At 40.9% G+C, this 25,604-nt stretch overlaps 1 protein-coding gene and 1 pseudogene across 1 annotated transcript; both read left to right on the top strand.

Moving 5' to 3' along the window:
* Nucleotides 1-573: 573 nt before the first annotated feature.
* Nucleotides 574-10,229, top strand: LOC127870181 (multiple epidermal growth factor-like domains protein 6; annotated as a pseudogene).
* Nucleotides 10,230-11,497: 1,268 nt separating this feature from the next.
* LOC127869400 (multiple epidermal growth factor-like domains protein 6) lies at nt 11,498-24,321 on the top strand. The gene is made up of 8 exons (XM_052411947.1): nt 11,498-11,807; nt 12,730-12,823; nt 13,420-13,581; nt 14,058-14,164; nt 16,722-16,901; nt 21,657-21,962; nt 22,679-22,785; nt 24,291-24,321. The coding sequence occupies exons 1-6, from the start codon at nt 11,508-11,510 to the stop codon at nt 21,939-21,941; spliced, it is 1,128 nt and encodes a 375-aa protein (XP_052267907.1). The 5' UTR covers nt 11,498-11,507; the 3' UTR covers nt 21,942-21,962; nt 22,679-22,785; nt 24,291-24,321.
* The last annotated feature ends 1,283 nt before the right edge of the window (nt 24,322-25,604 follow it).

Genomic DNA, 25,604 nt, shown 5'->3' with positions numbered 1-25,604 from the left:
ATCAAGCAATGAATGCTCCATTTAAATTTTAGCGGTTAAATTAAAGGCGATTGAAGTTTTGTCTACTTCGATGTCGCGAAGACAGAGATAAATAACGTTCATTCCAATTTAAACATATCATATCATATTCATTTATATTGTAACGTTATATAAAGCTTAAGCGACTACATAATACATATTTAAATGCACTAATGCACAAAAATAAACACGGGAGAAGGGGGGATAAACACAGGGGGTGGCGCACAGCAATATTATTTGAAAAGTCTCCATTAAGCACATTTACTTACAATTTCCCACAAAGTCTCTCACACACCATGTTACGGTCCGCTTTCAGAATGCGGAGCAGGCCTTACAGGTTTGTTTTGCAACGTGTCATGTCCGACAAACTGCCAGGGTGTATGTGGCCGCTATACGCAGAAATGCACCGCATGTCAGAGCGGTTACTATGGAAACACATGTCAGAGCACGTGCGGGAATTGCGCGAGCAGAATCTGTTACCAAGAAAACGGAACTTGCGTTGAGGCGTGTATCGACGGATATTATGGCGACATGTGTAGGACCAGTTGTAATTATATGGGATGCCAGACGTGTTTCCGTGGAAACGGGGAGTGTGACATATGTGAGCAGGGACGCTGGGGGACCACTTGTTCGGCGAACTGCAGCACCGGATGTTCCCCCTCGGCTGACGGGAGAATCTACTGTAACAAGAATTCCGGTGTATGCGTAGTTGCGGCGTGCTCACCGGGATTCTACAATATCGACTGTACCGCGAGATGCAACGTGCACTGTAGGACGGATGGGAACGGAAAACGGAACTGCAACTTTCTTACCGGAGTTTGTCGAGACGGCTGCGAGGCCGGGTTCTACAGCGACTTCTGTGATAAATCTTGCGGAGAAAACTGCCAGGGAAATGTGTGTGAGCGCACCGGTCAGTGTTTCCGCGACCTTGGTTGCAGGCCTGGGTTCTACGGACCCACTTGCAGCCTCAACTGTACTACAACCTGTACTGACGACGCTTGTAACATAGATGATGGCATGTGCGATGAGTGCAAGAAGGTCGCCGAGTTACAAACACCGCTGTGCAGATCCGCTGGTAAGTGTCAATAGAAGATTCAAGGTAAATCTTTTAAATTTTTATTTATTATAAACCGCTTTTTCACGAAAATAAATACCGTTTATTTTCCACCATGTTAGACAAATAGTAAATGCATGCACTTCAAAATCATTTTCATTCGTTGGACAAATTTTTTTGTTGAGTTCGTGGGTTGAGCGATCAACGAATTTAAATAAACACATCGGACGCAAATTCGGTCTTCGTTTTCGAGAATCACAAATCCAAGAATGTAGGTGTCCAGTTAAACCACAAAATGTCATGCCAACGAATATCAATCATTTTACCGCATTTGTGTGTGTGTTTATTTCAGTGTGCTATCCCAACGCTACAGGCTATTTCTACGAGACAAACTGCGAGGTACGTTGTCCACTGAACTGCGTAAGTTCCTGCCACCGTTATTCGGCGAAGTGTGACGTATGTCCTGCCGGCTACTGGAATCTCACCTGCAACAGCCGATGTTGGCATTGCTCCATCAACGTATGTAACCAGACCACCGCCGTTTGCCTTGGAGACTGCAATCCCGGTTACTATGGCGACACGTGCAACACGTCATGTCCGTTCCCAGGCGCCGCAACGTGTGAGAGACTCAGCGGCGCGAGCGTAACGTGCAAGCCGGGTCTGTACGGTCAGAACTGCCTGTCGAATTGCAGCAGGAATTGTCTCTCTTCATCGGGCGGCCAGATCACGTGCAACAAGTTGTCGGGCTCGTGCGACTCCCAGCAGTGTGCCGACGGATTCTACAACCCGTTCTGTACCGGGCTATGCGAAAACACTTGTTTGCCAGTAGGTAGCAACGCGTTTGGAGCTTGCAACGTCACTTCCGCTGTTTGCCTGTACGGGTGTAAGGCAGGCTTTTATGGTCCGTACTGCATCCAAGCGTGCAATGCTAACTGCATAACAGGCACGTGCTCAAGAGAGGGATTTTGTGATGTCGGCTGCAAGACAGGTTTCTATGGAGACAGTTGTTTCAGGACATGTACGACAACATGCAACGACGGGACATGTGACAGAATTACAGGAGTCTGCGCTGAATGTTCGAAGCCCGCTCTGTTACAGACGCCTTTGTGTCGAGACGCAGGTACAGTCTGCACGTGACGGAAAGTGACGTCACTGTTGATTTGTATGACTTTATCGGTGCGTGCCATCATAGCATGTTTTATATTGTGATGCTGTGTGCATGGTGGGAACCATCTATGAGCATGCACTAATACTTGGAATTTTGAGAGTATGTCGTACAGTTTTTTTTGACGCAGATGTAACAGCACACATTACTGACGTCAATTGTGACGCATGCGATAATTTAAAAATTATGTTCGACTTCATTTCACCACGAGATTTTTTCTTTAACACGAGAGATACACGTTTTATGTTGCATGTTGGATGTGGCTGTTTTCAAAGCAGGTTGCTTGAAATTAGAAGACATATTGTGTACAAACCTTAATCGAGAAAATGTAACGCATGTTTTTGGTTTGTTTGTAATTTGACAATTTGGCTCAGCTTTCATCGAAGTATTTATCGTGGATTTGTTTACACATGTTTTTTAAGTATGAAATTGGTAAAGGTAGTCTATGTTTTATAAAAATATGGGAAAAAACACCAAAAGCAGCGATTATATATATGCACTTTAAGCACTTTACATTCACTTATAACACACTACATGTCCAGCAGAACATTTTACACTGTTACTGGTATACGACCAGTTTTCCCCGTTTTCTCAGCCAATCAAGCCATAATTATGTTTCCTTGCATAAAGCACGTGGCTGCTAAACATTCACTTAACAAGCAGGGCACTTTAATCGACCACCAAATCTTGTTCATTAACACATAGTCCGCTGTTAATAATATTGACGAATATTGTAGTTTTTTTTCAAATAACATGATCTTATTTGGCATTTGAGTGTGCAGTGTGTTAAATCTGAGATTGGTTTGTCATTCCGTTTACATTTATTTAATTTTGTTAAGACTCACTTTAAATTATGTTGTGATTTGCAAATGTGTGTTCACCGCATGCACTGTTTCCTTTCACGCACGCATGTACTTTTGTTTAATAAAATAATTGACCTTAGTTGTTTCTTTCTTATTTGTTAACGTTATTCTTAAATACATTCGTTTCTTAGCTCTTGCTAATGGTTTTATACTTAGTCGTACATATTAGTATTTTCTTGGTTAAAGAACACGTCTATGTAAGAGGTTGCTTTGTTTTTGTCAAAGTTAACACTTCAATGTTACCTTTTCCCTTTCGCTTTGCATGTTTACTTTCTCTACATCCTGTTTGGGATTTCAGCCTGTCCTGTAGGCAAACACGGCCTTTTTTGTGAATACAACTGTTCAAGCACGTGCAGTAACACGTGCGGACGCATGACGCTCATATGTGACTCGTGCAAACCCGGCTACCATGGTAACATGTGCGAGTCACGTTGTCAAAACTGAGATCAAGGCACGTGCGCACAGTCTACGGGCACGTGCGACCTACGATGCGTGGACGGGTTCTACACAGACACGTGCTCGAAGCCATGTTTACAACCGGGCTGTTTGTCATGTGAAAGGCAAAGCGGACAATGTGTCTCGTGCAAGACGGGCCTGTACGGAACCAACTGTGACCTCAACTGTAGCGCTCAGTGCCTTCCATCTAGCACGGGGATAATCTCCTGCAACAAACTAATGGAGCGTGTCTCATGGCAGCTTGCAAACCAGGTTACTATGTCAACGCCTGTGTGACCCGTTGTCCTTTTAACTGCCTGCCTAACGCCAATGATAATTTAGTTCGCTGCGTCTTCACTTCTGGAACTTGTACAGAAGGATGCATCGACGGACGGTTTGGACCCATGTGCGAGCGCCAGTGCAATCAGACCTGTGCCGGAAGTGCAAAGCGCTGCCAGAGAGACGGCGTGTGTAGCGACGGTTGCATTAATGGTTACTATGGGGACTATTGTCAGCACGCGTGCGCGGATACCTGCACGGATAATACGTGCGACCGGAAGTCAGGCATCTGCGCGGACTGTCTACAGGATCGCACGCCCCTCTGCCGCGACGCAGGTATGGTATCCGAAACCGGAATTATGGTTAACCTATCACGACACCCGCACCTTCGCCCATGATATAATGATGTTCTGTTCCATATACCTCGCAGTCATATCTACTTATGTATACATACTACCATGTCTTGTGTGTGACGCCTCTCGTTGTAGTTTTGTCTTTTGCTCGGGCAATCTTGCTTTTCTAACGCATTTCGATCTAATATCAGTAACCCATTTGCTTACTAGTTTTATTTATAATTGTAATAACATCAAACTATGTATGTACATACATAATTAACGTGTATTCTTATGTTACACTGTGACGCACCTTGATATTTGTTCCACGTACTATTTAATGTAGTTGCAGGTACATCGGGTATGTTAATCATCTAATACATTGGCATCGGGAATCTATGGAGTTTTAATTTAATATATGCATTCATTCCATGACATATTTCTTTATATAATTATCGTGAAGATGTTATTTTTATTACTGAGGTTTTGAACATATCCAGTCTGATCCATAAATATTGTATTTAAGTCAATCAATCAAGCTCCGTTCTGTGTTTGACTGGCACGTTTGTACATTTGAGTCTCGATATGTGAAAACGGGGTTTAATGCATTTGCGTAAATTGTCGTCCCAGATTAGCCTGTTCTAATCAGTGACGACATTTTCCGCTTAGACTCGAGTTTTATTTAGAAAAGACTTCTTTTAAAAGCGTAAAGTGTCGTCCCTGATTAGCCAGTGCGGACTGCACAGGCTAATCTGGGTCGACACTTTACGCACATGCATTAAGCCCCGTTTTCCCAGAGCGAGACTCAATAACATTAGGTAGACCGGTTTAAATATGCGACGTAATGCGCCATGAAGTATTGACAACTAAAATCACAACTGATGTTTTATAAACATGTCCATCAACATCATTCGTGTTCATGTCAATTGGTTAAATTATAGCTTAATCGAACAAGATGTTTCTATTTAAAAATCTTTATCATATATGTGAAACAATTTTCGTTTTAAGATAAACTATATCAATGGTTATCTAGAACATTTGCAAAAGACACTTTTTCTCGGATCGTTCTGCAAAGGTTACATCGCATTTTTTAAATATTATTATCACACGTTATGGTAGTATTAAAACGTCCGTATGGGAAGTTACCGTTGTTGACACCAAATTCGCCAACCAAATGTTTATGAATTATTGCTATACATCCTTTATATTGAAAATAGGAATTTATAGCGTAAATGTATAATTGGTATATGCAGACATTATAATAATGCTATACTAAAAACGTCAATGTCCATCGCAAATACAAATGATTCCCGTTCTGGAAAAACCGGGCTTAATGTGTGTGCGTAGATTGTCCTCTACGATTAGCCTGTGCAGTCCGCATCAAAAGCGACATATTTCGCCTAAAGTGGAATATCGCGAAGAGAAGTGCTCTTTTAAATTAAAAACAACAACAACATAAAGGCAGAAAGTATCGTCCCTGATTAGCCTGTGCGAACTGTACCGGCTAATCTTGGACACTTTACGAATAAACCTCTTTATTCCAGAGCGCGACTCAAATGCATTCGAATTGCTGTCGTGTAAAATGTTCGCTGTATGTTTTGTCTCTACCTTTTCAGTGTGCCCCGCAACAACCACTGGACTCTACTGTAACCAGACTTGCCCTCAGAACTGTCTCAACGGCCTCTGCAACCGCTACACTGCCCGATGTGACGCATGCGCAAACGACTGGTGGGGCGCAAACTGCGCCTCAGTATGCGGAAACTGTAAGGGCGACACGTGTAACCAAGATACGGGTGCCTGTGCGAGCGGATGTGACGACGGGTATTATTCATTGACCTGTACAACGCCGTGCAGGTACTCCGGTTGTCAGGCGTGTGATAACCTCGGGGAATGCGTCTCTTGCAAGCAAGGCAAATACGACACCCTATGCAGTCTGAACTGTAGCGACAAATGCCTTCCACGGGCAGCGGACGGACGCGTGTACTGCGCTAGGGAGAATGGAGTCTGTAGTGAAGGCCAGTGCGTCCCTGGTTACTTCAGATCAACATGCACGGAGCGATGCAATGGCAACTGCGGTATGAACTCCCTGTCTATACGTTCGTGTAATATCGACACCGGACGTTGCACAGAGGAATGCGAGCAGACATGGTTCGGACCCAGCTGCGACATCAGTTGCCCAGTGAACTGCGCTAATCAAAACTGTAACAGGACGGGGGAGTGTCGCCAAGGGTGCAATGCCGGATATTGGGGTGCAAGGTGCGAGCTGACATGCGCAGTAACGTGTAACGATGGAACCTGCGACCAAGCACTCGGGTCTTGTCTTGAATGCAGCAAACCCAATCCTACCCTGCTGTGTCGTGATGCAGGTACAAATACGAATACCGGCTCTGAATGACTCACCGAAAATTGACTTAACTTTGATTCGCCAAAAGAATTCAAATTTAAATGAAAGCAAAGGTCAAAATACAAATGAATGAGTTGCAAATCGAAGAGCAGTCAAACAAAAGTATTAAACCTATAAAGTCTTAAACATATACTTAAACGCCGACAAAATAACACAACTAAGAATTCATGCCATACCTACCAAATAAACGTGTTGTGTTTTATTTATAAAATTCGACTTGAGATATTTCTTGAGATAAGAAACTGGATACACCTGCTATTAAAATGATCAAAGCTGTTAATTACTATATGCCTTCAATATAATTACACATAACACGTTACTATATTAATAATTTACTTTAGTTATTTGTTTATTTCAGGAATAGAGAAAAACACAAACATGGTTATATGAGCGAGCTTCAATCGATACAAAAAATAATAATTCATCGAGTCATATTCCATTTCATCAATTCTATTAATCAAATAATTCGAAATTCATTTTCGCCATCGTTTCTATCTTTTACTTTTCTATCACGCTTTTGAACTGAACGCGAGGTGGGAGGGATGTTAGCAAAACCTCCGCTATCAGTAGTGTTCGCACTTAGAGTTTAATGTACGTTTGCAAACGTTTTCCGCTTATTGTTACTTGTAGATTTGCGTTCAATTTACGTTGCCTCCCGTTCTTTGCAAGTAGATTTGCGTTTGAATTTTGCTTTTGACTTTACACAAATAATTAACTCTTGTTGACCTTCATGTCGCAGTTTGGCTTGCAGTTGTAGAGTTCAATGTCTTGATGTCTATATAGCTATGTCCAGTGATATATAAGTATGAGGTATACACTCCGAATCGATGTACTGTTTAATTTTAAAATGAAAAAGTATTTAAATACATACCCAATCGCTGTCTGTTAACCAGTGTCCGATGATAATATTTGTACTATAATATTTTGAAAACCTACTGCATATACTAATGAACACAGTGAAAAATGTTTTGTACTAAAGCGCATATGAAAGATAAACACGTAAGCTTTTTACCTGTTAAAAATATTTTTTGAACTTAAGACTCGAAATTTACAATTGAGTCCCGTTCTGGAAAAAACGAGCTTATTTTATGTGTGTCAAGTGTCGTCTCAGATTAGCATGGAGGGAACTTTCCGCCTTGTTTTCGTTCAATGGAAGTCTCTTCTTAGCAAAAATCGAGTTTAGGCGGAAATTGTCGTTCCTGATTAGTTCGAACAGATTAATCTAGGACGACACTTTTACAAACATGCATTAAAACTCGTTTTCCCAGAGCGAGGCTTATGTCTATTTAGAATCATTGAATGTCAAAATTAACAGTTTTCTATTTGATCCAGCCTGCTCACCCAGGAACCAATGGGGTGTGTTCTGTAATAAGCCATGCCCGGCGGCATGCGGTGACGGTACATGCGACAGGGACACAGGGTTCTGCAGGTCATGCGCAAACACGTTCTGGGGTATCACGTGCAACCAAACTTGTCTGAACTGCTACAATGACACGTGCTTCCAGATAGGCACCATTCATTTGAGCCTTGCTCTATGAAAACAGGGCTTATTACATGTGCGTCAAGTGGCATCCCAGCTTTAAAAATGCGCTGTTTATCAAATATCTGTTAAAAGTAAGTTTGACATAATGTTGACGTTATTCTGTTAAATACTAACAATACCAAACATATCACAATCAAGATGATGTCTATTATGTTGGATTTTGGGAAACACTGCTATTTGCTATGTGGAATAACGACTACTTTGTCTATTACACTATGTCAATGCCACTTTTCCATTTCAATACATTTTTACTGTCGCAGCATTACACTGGGAGAGGGGGTGAAGCGCATTTATAGAGGTTTAGTTTATGCTGTGCTTATACATGTAACATGGAGGAAGGGGGGGGGGGTATCTCCAAAACACGTGTGCCCAACCGAATCTCAAAATGCACTCCCATGTTTCAGAGTAACGGACAATGCATCGCAAAGTGCAAGGACGGATATTACGGATTGCAATGCATCACTCCATGTCTCCATTCAGGGTAAGCATATCGATAGCTTTACAACTTGTGTTATGCGTAACAGTACGTGACAATGTCTCTTTTGAAAGAATGGCTACTTTTGAAACAAGACATCTTAAATAAAATGATTAAGGAGATTAGTTTGAAACATAATTGTCATAATTAATTCTTTGTTAAATGTATTGAATATAAACGCATGTCGCACGGCTATGGTGTGCCTTAGGCCTGTATTCGCACACATGTCTACGGGCCCATCTCACCCCATAGTCGAGTTGTAACCTATTTTTTACATTCCTTCAAGATACATGTTTCAAATCAACTGAATGTAAACACTTTATTATTAACAAACTTAAATGTAACGTACTTGTCATGAATGTTAGTACACAATATTGCTACTTGTTAAGTGCGCCAAAATGAGTTACGTCATCTTTAGTTTACATTCATACCGGATACAGAATATTAAAGCTGAAATACGTTGTTTATTGATATTTTTCTTCAGTATACTTCTTTGCTATATATTTTGAAAAATGCGCTCGGCAATACAGTAATTTACAAAAATATACCGCGATATTGTTCCTATTAACGACGTACTGCGAGAAGTCATAGTATGTCATCGTATCTAGCACAACAGAAAGTCGATAAAAACACACATATCGGCAAACCTTTTGTGTACGCCCTACCTTTTTGAACAAACATCGTAAGAAATATCAACGTTATATTGTAACTAGTTTTGCAAGGTATGTAATCATTTGTTGTATTTATTAAGGTGCTTGGAGTGCTCTCGTGATAATGGCTCGTGTATCACGTGCAAGGCGGGGCTGTATGGCGACACCTGTAGTCGCAGCTGTTCCGAGGGTTGTGCCACTGACGTCACCGGGGTGATCAGCTGTAACACGTTTACTGGTGGGTTTCTTTGTGTAGCATGAATTTCGTGCAGGCATTGGTGTAGAATGTCATCCAAGATTAGCCAGTGCAGCCCGCACATGCTTATCAATGACGCACTTTCTGCTTTTATAGTAGTTTTTGTTTAAAGGAAATCTTCTTAATAAAAATCCAGTTTAGGCGGAAAGTTCAGTCCCTGATTATCTTGTGCCGACTGCACATGCTACTCTGGGACTACACGGAAAGTTCAGTCCCTGATTATCTTGTGCCGACTGCACATGCTACTCTGAGACTACACTTTACGCACTTGCTTTGAACGAGGATTAAATAATGAATGTAACGTGAACATCTCGCTTCAAACCACCATAATTGCTCTGTTAATTTCATGTGAAAAAAAAAATACGAATTTTAACGTATAAGGGCTTCTGATTGTTTTCAATTTTAGATCTAAAAGTACACCTATGGCAAAACTAATTAAACATAATTGACACGGGGATAATACGATTAGAATTATGTATTTTATTTTTATTGTGTCAACATTTTGGTCAGGAAACTGCAATGCTGGGAGATGCAAAGACGGTTTCTACAATCACCAATGTACGGATAGATGCAGCAGCTTCTGTCAAGGGGCAACATGTTCCTTTGAGCTTGGTAATTGCGCCCCATGCGACCTGGGGTGGTACGGACAGAAATGTGACGCTGCCTGAAGTCCGAACTGCAAGAACAACAACTGCGTGAATACGAGGACTTTCTGTTCAGAAGGTACGTCTGTTGTTCTGCACTTCAACTTATGAGACAGAATCTACGGCTTAGTTATTGTAGTAAAAGTCACCGATGTGAACTTCCGATGCGATTTATAATGCATTGTAAATTAAAGAAAAATATGGCTAAACATGAAAATCTAACGCAAAATTTAAAAAAAAATGGAAACATCAGGTGAACCTCAATACAACCACTGTACTGCTTATAATTTTAAAAGCACCGCAAAGTGCAGAAAGTATTTGTTTGAGCAAGAGCGTTTTCCTAAACATTTGCGTTTAATTTCCGAAAACAATTCGCAACATTAGACTCCGCCCATGGTTGTGTCAGAATAATCCAAAGCTTTATTTTCATAGTATTTGGAAACAAAAACTTTCGCGGGTTAAACGTCAAAAATCTGCTGATATAATTATAAAAGAAATTATTCAGAGTTAAACATGTTGAGGCCATACTTCAGCCACAAACAGCCTGGTTAACCTAAAGCATTCCGCAACATTATACACATCTGCCTTTCTTTCGCAAAATGGCCCTTAATAAGGTCGCACAGGCTAATCAGGGACGAAACTTTCCACCTAGACTGGATTTTCTCTAATAAGAGACTTCTTTTTAACGAAAAATACCATATAAAATTATAAGAGGAACGTGTCGGCGCCGATTAGCATGTGTGGACTGCACAGGCGAATATGGGACGACATTTTACGCACGTGTATTAAGCCCCATTTTTTGTACACGAGGATCACATATTTTTTTTATACCTTATGATAAAATTTGACATTTCTGCAGTGAAATAACAGCATTGAAAATAAAGAAATTGTTATTTTCACCGGTGAAAATAACAAATTTTCGGAACTACTTTTCTATTTTAGATTATCATAAATAACTTTATATATATTTTCTATGATTTCGAGTGAATTAAAATCGAAATTCCATCGAATCCAACAAATTTTCTTTTTATTGTATGCTTTTTACCGTTTATTTACATTTAAAAAAAGTTTAACTGGATAATTTCGCTGGTATAATGACGTCATTTTGTCACACTAATGACGTCGTTTTGTGTTTTGAAATGTATTTAGGCACGCCACGGAAGAAATGGTAACTTTTCAGCGATAGGAAAACAGCTGTTAATTATTATTTTGAAAAAGGGGCATAAAAGAAACAGAACATTTGTTCATGTCAGTGTAAGATCGTTTGTTATTTCACTCGTGATCATAGAAAGATAATATTTTTACTCGTGGTTTCACTCGTGGCAGCGCCACTCGTGAAAATATATTTTCTATAATCACTCGTGAAATAGCAAAAGATCTTATACTGACATGAACAAATATCCTCTATATCTTAACCGGTTGTTACTTTTGTTCTTAAAAGGTTGCGCAGATGGATTTTACGGAAGTGACTGTTCTTTGTCCTGCAATAACAACTGCGTCAACAAAGCATGTAAAGTCACTACTGCGGCTTGCACGTTTGGTTGCCAAGGCAGCATGTACTATGGGCCCACATGTAACAGCGCTTGTAACGCGAATTGTCTGGGCGGCATCTGCAGCAGGGCCGGATATTGTCTGTCAGGATGTAACGTCGGTTTCTATGGCGACCAGTGTCAGCTAACGTGCCAATCGGTATGTGTGATGTATTACAAAAAGCTTTATGAATGTTCTTGCTTTTAGTACTTTTGAACATAATTTTAAACATAATATGATTATATCACATGCTATACCCTGTTTCCCATGTAATACAACCATGACATATTTTTTTTATTTCACATGATTGTGTAATACAACATTTTCAAGCGTTTTCATTGGCTTAGTTTTCGTTTATTGACCAATCGGATTTTGTTATTTTGCGGAAATGACGAAATGTAGACAACATTCGGGATTTATCATTATGTTTGCGAAAATATTTATTTAATTTGCTCATTTAAAAGCATGTGATAAAAAGATCTGACACTCGTTGTCATATCATGCCATATTTTATTAACCTCGTCCAGGAAATTCGTTAGTAAGCTCGTCAAAGGCTCGCTTACTAACAAAATGCCTGAACTCGTTTAATAAAACATGGTATAATATGACAACTCGTGCCAGATCCTATATATATTATAAAAAGCTTTGTATAAAAAACTGCAATATAGCCAATATTCCTTGGTGGCTATCTTTTCTTATCATTATCCAAGGAAAAATAACTGTAAAAGACGAATGGAAAAACATAATTGATAGTGAAACATTAAAAACATGACAAAATCAAATCCAATTAATGAGCCTCGCTCTAGGAAAACGGGGTTTAATGCATTTGCGTAAAGTGTGGTCCTGATTTAAAATTTAGCCTGTGCAGCAGGAACGACACTTTTCAGTTTTATGGAAGTACTCATTAAACAGTAGTATTTTGTTAGTGGAAATCTAGTTTAGGCGAAAAGTGTCGTCCCTAATTAGCCTGTGCGGACTGCACATGTTTATCTGTTACGATACTTTACACACATGCATTAAACCCCCTTTTCACTGAGCGAGGCTGAATTATATTTAATGATTTTTTTGTCTGTCACGACAGAGCTCCAAATGCAATGACGGTATTTGTGGTCGTGTGTCGGGCATCTGCGACGACTGCCAAGTCTCCCCACCCAGCGTCAATTGTCCGTCAGCTGGTACATACGACATTTTTTTTTTAGCAATTATTACAAGATAAACACAGTATTATGTTCCAATAGAAATATGAGCCTTGCTGTTGTTAAAAAAATGTAAAATACATGTGCGTAAAGTGTCGCCACAGATCAGTATGTGCAGTCCGCACAGGCTATTCAATGATGACACTTTCCGCTTTGACTAGATTTCCGCAATCAAGATACATTATTTAAATACCCATGAACATTCAAAATTAACAAATATTTCTTGAAATATTTCGTAAAATAAAGTTTAAACAATAAAACAATTAATGTTTCTTGTAGCAAAAGCCACAATATAAACGCGAGATGTGTTAAGGTTGCATAGATTTAACGAGCTACAAAAATGCTCGTTGTTGTTATTTGTGTGACAATGTATTCCATGTGAATTCACCGCGACGATATCCGAACAAGCGACGTTTTTAGAACTGTACACTGCATGGATTCTTTGGATAATAATGTTAAGCTGATGTTTACATAGTAATCCGTTTTGATTTGACGGATCTAATAATAATTATTATAAAAAAAATGGATTCTTGATAAAAACTGATTGCAACATTTTCCATGATGTTTCATTTTAGTCTGCCCAGCGGGTTTCGCAGGCGACGCCTGTACCACCCCCTGTCCGAGTAGACTGTGCCTCTTCAACAGGTGTGACCGCTACTCCCCCAACCACTGCACAGCCTGTCCGCAAGGGTCTTATGGCAGCTTCTGTAGCATGACCTGCCCCAACTGCAAGTCGGGTAAGTTTCTCTTGTTCATGATTAAGTGCCGAAAAAAACAACAGTATACAAATCGTTTTATTGGCTGTTCCGGATTTTAGTCCATAGTAGTTTCCGTTTGTTTGTTTTGTTTGATATTTCGCCCCGTTGTCAACAGTAGTCTAGTCATCAAGGCCGTCAGTTAACCAACTAACACTTTTCTTTGGAAAGCTGGTTCACCAGTACTAAGTGCACATTTTTATTCCAGTAACTGACAACTGTACTTATTCAATGATACAAGGGGTAAATGGCCGTAGTAAGGATTTCATGCCCAATTTTCACCCAAGTTATGTGGCTTGACCGGGGATCTACCAATTGAGCCAGCCGTCCTCATTATTTGTGTTATCCGAAGTGTGTTTGTATACGTTACATTTATGCACATTTTTGTTTTTCAGGCTGAGGTTATGATTTAAAGTTGAAAATGCATTCTGATTGGTTTACTGTTTTGTTGTTCTCAGGCTGCAATCAGAACACGGGTGTGTGTGATGACGGTTGTAAGGATGGATGGTACGGTCAGACGTGCAACCAGCAATGCAGGAGTGAATGTGCCTCGTGTGAACGGAACGTAAGTAGAAATGATGATACAATTGTTATTTGTTACCAAAAATATCGAGACAAAGAAATAGTTATGCTGGTTGTTCTACAGCGAACCGTTCGGAATTAATAATAAGCATGTTCTCTCACACGTTTTTGATTAGCAATATCTTTAAATGTAGTTTCATAATGCGTTGTTCGTTGAAATAATGACGCACACAACTCGATGACATATTCCTTGAAATATAGTTGCTTTTAACACGACGTTTTCCAAGTCTACAAACTATACTCATCAGCAAGGTACATACGGTAACTTTCCTGTTCCTTAAGTTTTCAAGTCAGTCTAACGAATATCGATGGGAGCTCTGTAGCGAATGTCCCATAGCTGTAAAAAAATAAGTTCATCGTCTTCCGCTGTCTAAGTGTACGTTAACTTTCTCACATAAAATTGAGCAAGCTTTTTAATGAAAGGGCCGTATGATGTCATTTGATTGTGTAATCACAGCAAAAGTTGTATAGGAACATAAAAAAAATTAAAAATAAACGTGCGTGGTTTTTGGCGTCGCTCTGGAGAGCGGCGACTAGTATGTAATGCATTTTTTTCGCTTATGGGAGGAGAAGTTATTTTACGGATCTATGTATATATTTTTGTATAGTGGTGATTTGTTGTGCAAATTTGTGTAAATAAGTACTGCATTTGTGCCTATTACATTTATTACAACATTGATTGCCAATAATGCAAAGCTAATTGTTTTAATTAATAACTGATCCACAACTGACACGGGGGAAAGATCACAGGGACTGGGCAAATACGCGAAACTTTCTGGTTTTGTATAAAAACAAAACATAATCAAAATATATTTATTCCGCGGTTTCTCTAATTTGCATATTTAGTGGAGAATCAATGTAGTACGATATTTGACGACGTATCGCGCAAGCAAGTTTATTGGAAGGCTTAGTGGTACGAAAACGTACAATGTATTAGTTTATTAATAGACATATAATAACGATCGCTATACACAACTTTACCAAATAGCAGTACATTAATGATTTCAGCCGGAATAGCTCAGTTGGGAGAGCGTTAAACTGAAGTTGTATACGCAACAACCATCTTAAGGCCCCCGGTTCAATCCCGTGTTCTGGCACGAACGGAACAGTTCGGCGGCTGACAATTTTTTCAGTCAGGTTAATAAATAAAATAAAGCTTTATTTTATGTAGACATTTTAAAATCCATTTTACTACAATTAGACATTTTTATTAAAATTAATGGATGCCGCGTGGCGACAACGTTAATTAATATTTCTAACATCACTTAAATATCTTATAAAAAATACACGTGTTTTTATATTAACAAATAAATGCAAACAACACATCTATTATCCGTGTATTTTTATGGTTGTCTATCATAGGTCCTAAGTACTATCCCTACCACATATAGAGCGCGAAGCGCGACACGTATTATTGATTGTAACAATGAGTTGCGAAAAAGGAAGAAGCCGCTAATCAAGGAGGAGCTGTGCCCCAGCAACCCGTTTCCCTAGAGTCAAGCACTCCTCGGATTTTTTTTAAGAACCACATATAGAGCGCGTGTGTTTTTATATCAGTATTACTCGAACCCTATTGAAAATGATGAATAGCGGAGAAATAAATCTATTATGATCTTTTACTGAATTTCAAAGTATTGTGAAATGCAGCTTCTTTATGCAATTTATAGTTTTCATTCATTTTTTTTCAAACTTTTACATTGTTTTCATATCAATGAGTACTCAACCCCTATCGTAAATGAGCAACGTAAGAATAAGTTCATCTCCCCTTGAAGTTGAGAAAACTATGAAATTACGCTTACACGATGAAGCAGATTTTTTAAAACCTACACAAATCTGTTCCATTAATGAAAACTGCACACGGATGCCAGTAACAAAAAGGAAACCAATTAAATAAAATGAACTATGAACTATTTGGGGGTTACAACACAAAATCAAAGATAATGGTCATTTGGGGGTTATAACACAACATCATAAATAATGGTTATTTGGGGGTTATAACACAAAATTATAGATAATGGTTATACCAGTATCTTTTTCTATTTTGTTTAAAATAATCGGCCAATATATTAATATTTACAGTACAAAAAAAATCGTTCCATGTAACTACATTGAGTGCCTTTTACACTGAAATTCCCGACGCCCTTTGATGCTTTGCATCAAAACTTATCTTGTATATTTCTTAATTAAAGTTTATGCCGTTAAGTGTACAATTGATAATAAGCCATAGCTATAAACACAGTTTTTTTTCTGTAAACGATGTTTACGATGTATGCTTACGGAAAATTCAACAAAGTGTATCAACCCAATAAAACTTGAAGCGGAAATAAGAACCGAATCCGCCACCCCGCAACCCGAAAACCCTTTCAATTGTTTGTCTTGCCTGTTGTTGAATATTATGTGACTTGTCTGTCATGTTTCACCGGGACATACGTGTCAGTGATTCGCAAGAAACAAAGAACTTCGTGATAAAAATAACTGTTTTCGACTGCTTTGCTCAGCTCGATGTTCTTTGTTTTGTAATAATGACCTTCTTGTCGCAGTCCGGAGAATGTGTGACTTGTATTGCCGGACGTTGGGGCCTAAACTGTCAACAGAGCTGCAGTGCGTTCTGTCAAATGACCGTCGAGCAGGGTGTCAACATGCTATACTGCGACAAGACCACTGGCGCATGCAGGCAGGGGGTGTGTCAAGTTGGGTACTGGAGGGCAGACTGCACTCAGGTATGTTCACAGACAGGCAGGCACGGGTGTGTCAGTCAAGGGGTGTGTCAGGCAGGGAGTGTGTCAGGCAGGGGTTGTGTAAGGTAGGGGTGTGTCAGACAGGGAGTGGGTCAGGCAGGGGGTGTGTCAGACAGGGTGTGTGTCAGGCAATGTGTGTGTCAGGCAGGGGTTGTGTCAGACAGGAAGTCTGTCAGGCAGGGGGTGTGTCAGGCTGGGGTGTTTCTGGCAGGGGGTGTCAGGCAGGGTGTGTGTCAGACAGGGTGTGTGTCAGACAGGGGGGTGTCAGTCTGAGGGTGTGTCACGCAGGGTGTGTAAGGTAGGGTTGTGTCAGACAGGTATAAGGTCAGACAGGAGGTGTGTCAGACAGGGGGTGTGTCAGGCAAGGGGGTTGTAATGGCAGGGGTTGTGTCAGGCAGTGGGTGTGTCAGGCAGGGGTTGTGTCAGGCTGGGGGTGTGTCAGGCAGGGGTTGTGTCAGGCAGTGGTTGTGTCAGGCAGGGGGGGTGTCAGTCAGGATGTGTGTCAGACAGGGGGGTGTCAGGCCTAGGGTGTGTCAGACAGGGGAGTGTAAGGTAGGGGTGTGTCAGACAGGAAGTGGGTCAAACTGGAGGTGTGTAGGACAGGGGGTGTGTCAGGCAGGGGGGTTTCAGGCAGGGTGTGTGTCAGGAAAGGGGTGTATCAGGCAGGGGGTGTGTCAGGCAGAAGGTGTGTCAGGCAGGATTTGTGTCAAGCAGGGGAAGTGTCAGGCAGGGGATGTGCCAGGCAGGGGGTTGTCGGGCAGGGTATGTGTCAGGCAGTGTGTGTGTCAAGCAGGGGTTGTGTCAGGCAGAGGGTTTGTCAGGCAGGGGTATGTGTACTGGCAAGGAGTAGGTCAGACAGGAGTTGTGTCAGACAGAGGGTGTGTCAGGCAGGGGGGATGTCAGGCAGGGGTTGTGTCAGGCAGTGTATGTGTCAGGCAGGGGTTGTGTCAGGCAGGGTGTGTGTCAGACAGGGGTGTGTCAGGCTGAGGGTGTGTCAGGCTGAGGGTGTGTCGGACTGGGAGGGTATAAGGTAGGGGTGTGTCAGACAGGGAGTGTGTCAGACAGGGTGTGTGTCAGGCAGGGGTTGTGTCAGGCAGGGGTTGTGTCAGGCAGGGTTGTGTCAGGCAGAGGGTGTGTCAGGCATGGTGTGTGTCAGACATGGTGTGTGTCAGGCAGGGGATGTATCAGACAGAGGATGTGTCAGGCAGGGTGTGTGTCAGGCAAGGGGTGTGTCAGGAAGGGGTGTGTCAGGCAGAGTGTGTATCAGGCAGGGGGTTAGTCAGGCAGGGGGGGTGTCAGGCAGGGTGTGTGTCAGGAAGAGTGTGTGTCAGGCAGGGGGTGTGTCAGGCAGAGTGTGTGTCAGGCAGGGGATTAGTCAGGCAGGGGGTGTGTCAGGCAGGAGGTTTGTCAGTCAGGGGGTGTGTCAGGCAGGAGGCGTGTCAGGCAGGGGGTGTGTCAGGCAGAGGGTGTGTCAGGCAGAGAGTGTGTCAGGCTAAGGGTGTGTCAGGCAGGGTGTGTGTCATGCTGAGGGTGTGTCAGGCAGGGGTTGTGTCAGGCTGTGTGTGTGTCAAACAGGGGTTATGTCAGGCAGGGGGTTTGTCAGGCAGGGGTATGTGTACCGGCAGGGAGTAGGTCAGACATGAGGTGTGTCAGACAGAGGGTGTGTCAGGCATGGGGGATGTCAGGCAGGGGTTGTGTCAGGCAGTGTGTGTGTCAGGCAGGGGTTGTGTCAGGCAGGGGGTGTGTCAGACAGGGTGTGTGTCAGACAGGGGAGTATCAGGCTGAGGGTGTGTCGGACAGGGGGTTGTAAGGTAGGGGATGTGTCAGACAGGGAGTGGGTCAGACAGGAGATGTGTCAGACAGGGTGTTTGTCAGGCAGGGGATGTGTCAGGCAGGGGTTGTATCAGGCAGAGGGTGTGTAAGGCATGGTGTGTGTCCGACAGGGGGGGTGTCAGGCAGGGGGGTGTCAGGCAGAGGGTGTGTCAGGCAGGGGGTGTCAGGCAGGAGGTGTGTCAGGCAGAGTGTGTGTCAGGCAGGGGGTTAGTCAGGCAGGGGATGTGTCAGACAGGGTGTGTGTCGGACAGGGTGTGTGTCAGGCAGGTGTGTCAGGCAGAGTGTGTGTCAGGCAGGGATTTTGTCAGGCAGGGGGTGTGTCAGGCAGGAGGTGTGTCAGGCAGGGGGTGTGTCAGGCAGGAGGTTTGTCAGTCAGGGGGTGTGTCAGGCAGGAGGTGTGTCAGACAGGGGGTGTGTCAGTTAGAGGGTGTGTCAGGCAGGGAGTGTGTCAGGCTGAGGGTGTGTCAGACAGGAGGTGTGTCAGGCAGGGGGGTGTCAGGCAGGGGGTGTGTCAGGCTGAGGGTGTGTCAGGCAGGAGGTGTGTCAGGCAGGGGTTGTCAGGCAGGAGGTGTGTCAGGCAGGGGGTGTGTCAGGCAGGGGATGTGTCAGGTTGGATACTGGAGATCAGATTGCACTTAGGTTTGTTCTCAGAACCGCTTTTGACATGCCATCTTCAAATTTATAGGAATAATTTAGCTCCGAAAACATAACAAATACTCTAGGATCAGACGCCCTCGGTGTTTTATCTTGTTAACTTTGGTAAGTGCCCAATAGTCTGATATAAAAATCGAAAGTATTGTTGTATATAATCGAATCTGTACTTTTGATGGTATCTATTTTTAGCTCTACTGCCAAAGGCAGAAGAGCTTATAGGATGGCAGGATGTGTGTGTGTCTATGTGTGTGTGCGTGTGTTAGACTTTTCTTGTTTATCCGATAAAGTCATCCGATTCTTTACAATTTTGTTCAGTGTCTTTATATTAATGAGGACTCAAGCCCTATTGATTTTCAGATCACTGGGTCAAAGGTAAAGGTAACAGTGACTCGAAATAGTAAAATGGTTTCCGGATGATAACTCAAGAATGCTTAGGTTTAGGATCATGAAACTTCATAGGTACATTGATCATGACTTGCTGATGACATCTTTTCATTTTCAGGTCACTAGGTCAAAGGTCAAGGTCACAGTGACTCAAAATAGTAAAATGGTTACTTTTTCTTGTTTATCCTTTATGACCCCTATTGATTTTCGGGTCACTAGGTCAAAAATCAAGGTCACAGTGACAAGAAAAAGTAAAATGGTTGCTTTTTCTTATGGGATCGCAGGGTGTCTGTGTGTCTGTGTGTGTGTGTGTGTGTGCGTGCGTTAGACTTTTCTTGTTTATCCGATAAAGTCCACAGTTTTCATCCGATTCTTTACAACCTTGTTCAGTGTCTTCATATTAATGAGGACTCAAACCCTATTGATTTTCAGGTCACTTGGTCAAAGGTAAAGGTCACAATGACTCAAAATAGTAAAATGGTTTCCGGATGATAACTCAAAAATTCTTAGGTCTAGGATCATGAAACTTCATAGTTACATTGATCATGACTGGCAGATGACCCCTATTGATTTTCAGGTCACTAGGTCAAATGTAAAGGTCACAGTGACTCGAAACAGTAAAATGGTTTCCGGATGATAACTCAAGAATGCTTAAGCCTAGGATCATGAAACTTCATAGGTACATTGATCATGACTGGAATATGAACCCTATTAATTTTCAGGTCAAAGGTCAAGGTCACAGTGACTCAAAACAGTAAAATGGTTTCCGGATCATAACTCAAGAGTAATAAGGCCTAGGATCATGAAACTTTATAGGTACATTGATCATGACTGGCAGATGACCCCTATTGATTTTCAGGTCACTAGGTCAAAGGTCAAGGTCACAGTGACAAAAAACGTATTCACACAATGCTGCCACTACAACTGACAGCCCATATGGGGCATGTTTTACAAATAGCCCTTGTTTTAAAAGAGCAATAACGAAGCAATAATTCCAGAATGACTTCCCCTTGAATATGAGAACATTTTGGAAATCCCGCTTGTTTACGCAATTAATTCCACAGTTTTCATCCAATTAGTTCCACATTTGCACAGTATCTTTATATCAATGAGGACTTGAACCCTATTGAATATGAGCAGTATCGAAGAATTAAGTACACAATAATCTCCCCTTGATTTTGAGAAAATTGCACGATTAAGTACACAGTTTCCATCTTATTCTTTCCAAACTTGCACAATGTTTATAGCAGTAGAGCGATTCGGGCCCTCATGGGCCTCTTGTTTTAACAAGGTAGACGTTCTATATAGACTTTATATGCTTGTTTAAAAACTGGGCGTATTTAGGGAACACATTCCTGATGAACGGGCGGTTGCTGTCGTGATCAATGCTGGCCGCTGAATTTTCCAAAATGTTTGATAATAAGCCCGCCGACCAGAGGCACTTCTAAATGATTACCCTTGACTTATGAAATAGTTGCAAACTCAATATCGTCTACCTTAAACCCAAATTGTGCAAGATCGTCTACCCTTAAACCCAAATTGTGCAAGATCCACTACCCTTAAACCCAAATTGTGCAAGTCGAAACACAATAACACTTGGCGACAATGTTTCTGCGCATTAAATCTCAACCAATTTCCAAGTTTGATACGTCTTAACCATTTTTGAATTATTTCCTTTGCATTATTGAAATTTTGCCAATATACCCTAGATCTAGCCGGCTTATTTTGTGACAAGATATGACTCTTGTTCGTGTATAGGGCGAAAGTAAAGATGACCACCCATAAAAGTAAATCGGCTAAGGTAAGAACGAAACTTGGTTGTCAATGCCATAGCGATTCGATTACAGTTTATTTCATATTTTTCAGGCGTGTCACACACACTGCCTGACCGATAACAACGGTAACAGAGTGTGTGAAATACTTGACGGTAGATGTACATTCGGATGTAAGGACACTTTTTACGGCACCGTATGCAACGAAACGTGCAGTATTCGATGCAAGAATAGAATGTGTAAGAATTACGCTAACAACTGTGACCTCGGCTGCGCTGATGGTTACTATGGCGACAGTTGCAGCGGGACATGCAGTTCGCACTGCGGAGGTGACAAGAAATGCTTCGCGAACAATCGAACATTTTTCTCAAGGATGTGAACTGAGTTACTACACCCCAAGGTAAATGTATTTCATGTCAGAAAGTAAAGTAACTTTATAATTCAGAATTTTTGCTATAAAAGGGTTGATTTCGATTGCTTAATTCAAACAAGGTATCTACTATTCTTTGTATGACTCCATGTTGTCTATTATAAATATGATCATATGTCTTCGTTAACAGGGTTTTTTTGCTCGAGAAAATCAGCATTTCACAGAATGCAAACTTTGTGAACTCTTTATTTAGTACTAAAGTTTTCACAGCTTTGAACACACTTCCAGACCACGTGACATAAGACATCCGTTATACCGGTTTGCCAAAAATATGTGCTCCAGTTGCTATTGAAGACAAGATAGTAAATCATAATTAACTGTGGGGCATATATTTTCGTTGATTTCGTGGGTTTACTGATCCACGAATTCAACACAAACACATAGGAAACGACTAACGTAATTTTTTCCTCTTTTTTTTTCAAAAATCAGAAATCAACGAATTTAGGTGTTCGCTAAAAATTATTGTCTTTACACCACGAATTTCCATGCGGACAAATGTACATGATTTTAAAGTAAGTTTTTTTGTTCTTTATATTGTTAAATGTTTGTATGGAACATATACCGTCCCGTGACTATACTGAATGGGTCTTGACGAAAAAAACACATATAAACGTTCACTACACCTAGACGTGTGTATGTAAATCTGGCACATTCTCATTTTCGCATTGAGTCAGTTCTTCTTACAGATGTGATACACCATGTGCTAACACGTGCTTGGACGGTACATGCGACGCTACTGGGGGTTGTCCGGATTGCAAGAGAAGTCCTGTGGGACTGAACTGTCGAGTTCAGCGTATGTAAAATATTTAAAAGGATACCAAGGGAAAGACCCCCGATAATGTTGTAGATCTTTAGGTCTAACCCTTTTCTCATTATGTGTGTATGGACCAATTGTATAAATTTGTATAAATGTCATGCTTTTGGAAATAAAATGTTTAAAGTTTTAAAACAAAATAGATACCACAAGAATTTGCGTTGATGTTAAAAAATATGCCGGAATAATGTGTGTTGTTGTCTGTATTTCAGTTTCATCTGCAGGACATTTTCATCAAGAACTTAATGTCCGCATATTTTCTGATCAAGACATCCGAATATTCGTGCAAATCGGATTTTTTTTATTTCAGTATAGATTAAATCATATAAGTATATTATACTCCTTTTAAAAAATTTCGGATGTTTTCAATGTCGTGATATATCTTGTGAAAGAGTTGCAAAAGATATATGCAAAATGTGCGTTCGGTCATTAATTCTCGCTAGTTTGCGACACATTGTCCGGTAATGACGGTTTACATGGACGGCCCAACTATGAACAGGAATGGGCCAAACTTTGGAAAATTCATACACAATTTGTTACACGCTGCAGTTATAAATACGTTATTTAGAATGCAAATCTAATAATTTAATGTTAAAAATCTTTTATTGTTTCGATTGTTTTATCTTTTGTGGCACCTATAAGTGACACGGTCCCTTTAAATCAGTCGAATCCGCTCACAGGACCAAGTCTCACATACACAAGTGTCATTATTCATATTACATCAACCTATGTCTTCAACACATACACCATTTCTTCCTGTTATTCACGTTCTTCCTATGCACTCTAAATAATGTCTGCTTTCTACGAATTTTTTGCTGGTATCGTTTCCCTTTTTGTTTGCAGCTTTTGGATTTACATACTGACTTGATAAACAAATATCTGTTTTTACTATTGTAGATATATCCTTTATTTGTTAATGTATATTTGAGTCGTGTTCTGAGAAAACTGGGCATAATGCATGTGCGTAAAGTGTCGTCCAAGATTAGCCTGTGCAGTCCGCATAGGCAAATCAGGGACGACACTTTCCGTGTTTTTGACATTTTTCGTTAAAATGAAATCTCTTCTTAGCAAAAAACCAATTTGGCGGAAAGTGTCGTCCCTGATTAGCCTTTGCGCATTCCACAGGCTAATCTAGGACGACACTTTACGCACATGCAATATGCCCAGTTTTCTCAGAACGCGACTCATTTGTTTTCTAGATGAAGCAGTAGATATAAATTTTCGAACATTTTAGCAAAAACGTTCACTCGTACCTTTTCGTCTATTGTGAAACACGTTAAGATCATCATCGCGTTAGTTGTTTTGATAAAATTAATTAGTATGAGCTTTATAACAGAAATCGATTTATAAATATAAACAGTTGTGCTGAACTTACAATCGCATAGATTTAAAAAGTCAATTTATTGGAGGTTGACATAAACAGTCATTCAAATATTTTCTGACGGGTGTGGGGATATTGTCATTTATTATTACCATGGTTACAGAGTGCACACCGGGGTATTACGGAACCACGTGTGAAAGCAGATGTCCTGGGGCGCAGTGCATAAACAACATGTGTAACCGTCAGAATGGACAATGTGATAACGGATGCAATACCAACTATCACGGTACGCTTTCCAGAATAACAACATTTATTTTATGCTTTCCGGTGGTTTATAGAGAAATATCAGTGAAATAAAACTGGTTTTAAACAGCGAAAAATAACAGTGAAAAATATCGATATTTGTCACTGTTTTACTGTGAAATGACGTCATTTTTTCAACGAAATGACGTCATAAATCCAGCAAAAGTATCCAATTTAACTCATTTTCAATGTAAATATACGGTGAAAAAAGCATAAAATAAAAAGAAAATTTGTTGAATTCGGTGGAATATCGGTTTTAATTCGCTCGTGATCATAGAAAAAATATATTTTCACTCGTGGCTGCGCCACTCGTGAAAATATTGTTTTCTATGATCACTCGTGAAATAAAATCGATATTCCACCGAATCCAACAAATAACCTCTATATCTCGCTTAATTGGGGCTTAATGTGCGTAAAGTATCGTCCCAGATTAGCAGATTGCAGTAAACCCCATTTTCTCACAGCGAGGCTCACTTTTATTTGACAGCGAGGCTCACTTTTATTTGAGCCGTGCTTGGTGAAAAAGGGGTTTAATGCATGTGCGTTAAGTGTCATTCCAGATGCCTTCTCAAAATATTTTATATGATTTCATAGAATACTGGAATTAACATCATATTTAACGACGGGTGCTCGAGTATATTCATGTCTATTGATTATCACATTGCATTCATGTTTGCAGTTATGTAGTTAATTGAGTTCCTTGACCATTCCAGATGGTGTGTTTTTAAATATATGCATTTGTGTTTTATACAGGTGTTTAATTTAGTTTTATTTCTTTGATATGAAGGTTTTTATTGTACGGAAATTTGTCGATGTAACGCCGGCGGTACGGAGAGGTGTGAGCAGGCTGACGGCTCATGTAAATGCAGGACGGGATGGACCGGCAAGTTATGTGACAAGTTCTGCAATGAGGGATGTTTGGGGTACGTGGCCGTGATATGGACTAGACGCCTAAATGAGCCGGGCTTAATTTCATTTCATTTTTCGTGTAAAGGAAGTCTCTTTTAAACCAAAATCCAGTAAATGCGAAAAGTGTCGTCGCTGATAAGCCTGTGCGAACTGAACGGTTTAATCTGGACGACATTTTACGCACATGCTTAAGCACCGTTTTCTCAGAGTGAGGCTCATAAAGATAGAATTGCAGCTTTAAATCGGCCTTAAGATTTGTTTCCGC

Source organism: Dreissena polymorpha, chromosome 2 (genome assembly GCF_020536995.1).
Source record: "Dreissena polymorpha isolate Duluth1 chromosome 2, UMN_Dpol_1.0, whole genome shotgun sequence".
Classification (NCBI taxonomy): domain Eukaryota; kingdom Metazoa; phylum Mollusca; class Bivalvia; order Myida; family Dreissenidae; genus Dreissena; species Dreissena polymorpha.
The sequence above is the reverse complement of the archived record's forward strand: the minus strand, read 5'-3'. Positions and strand labels throughout refer to the sequence as shown.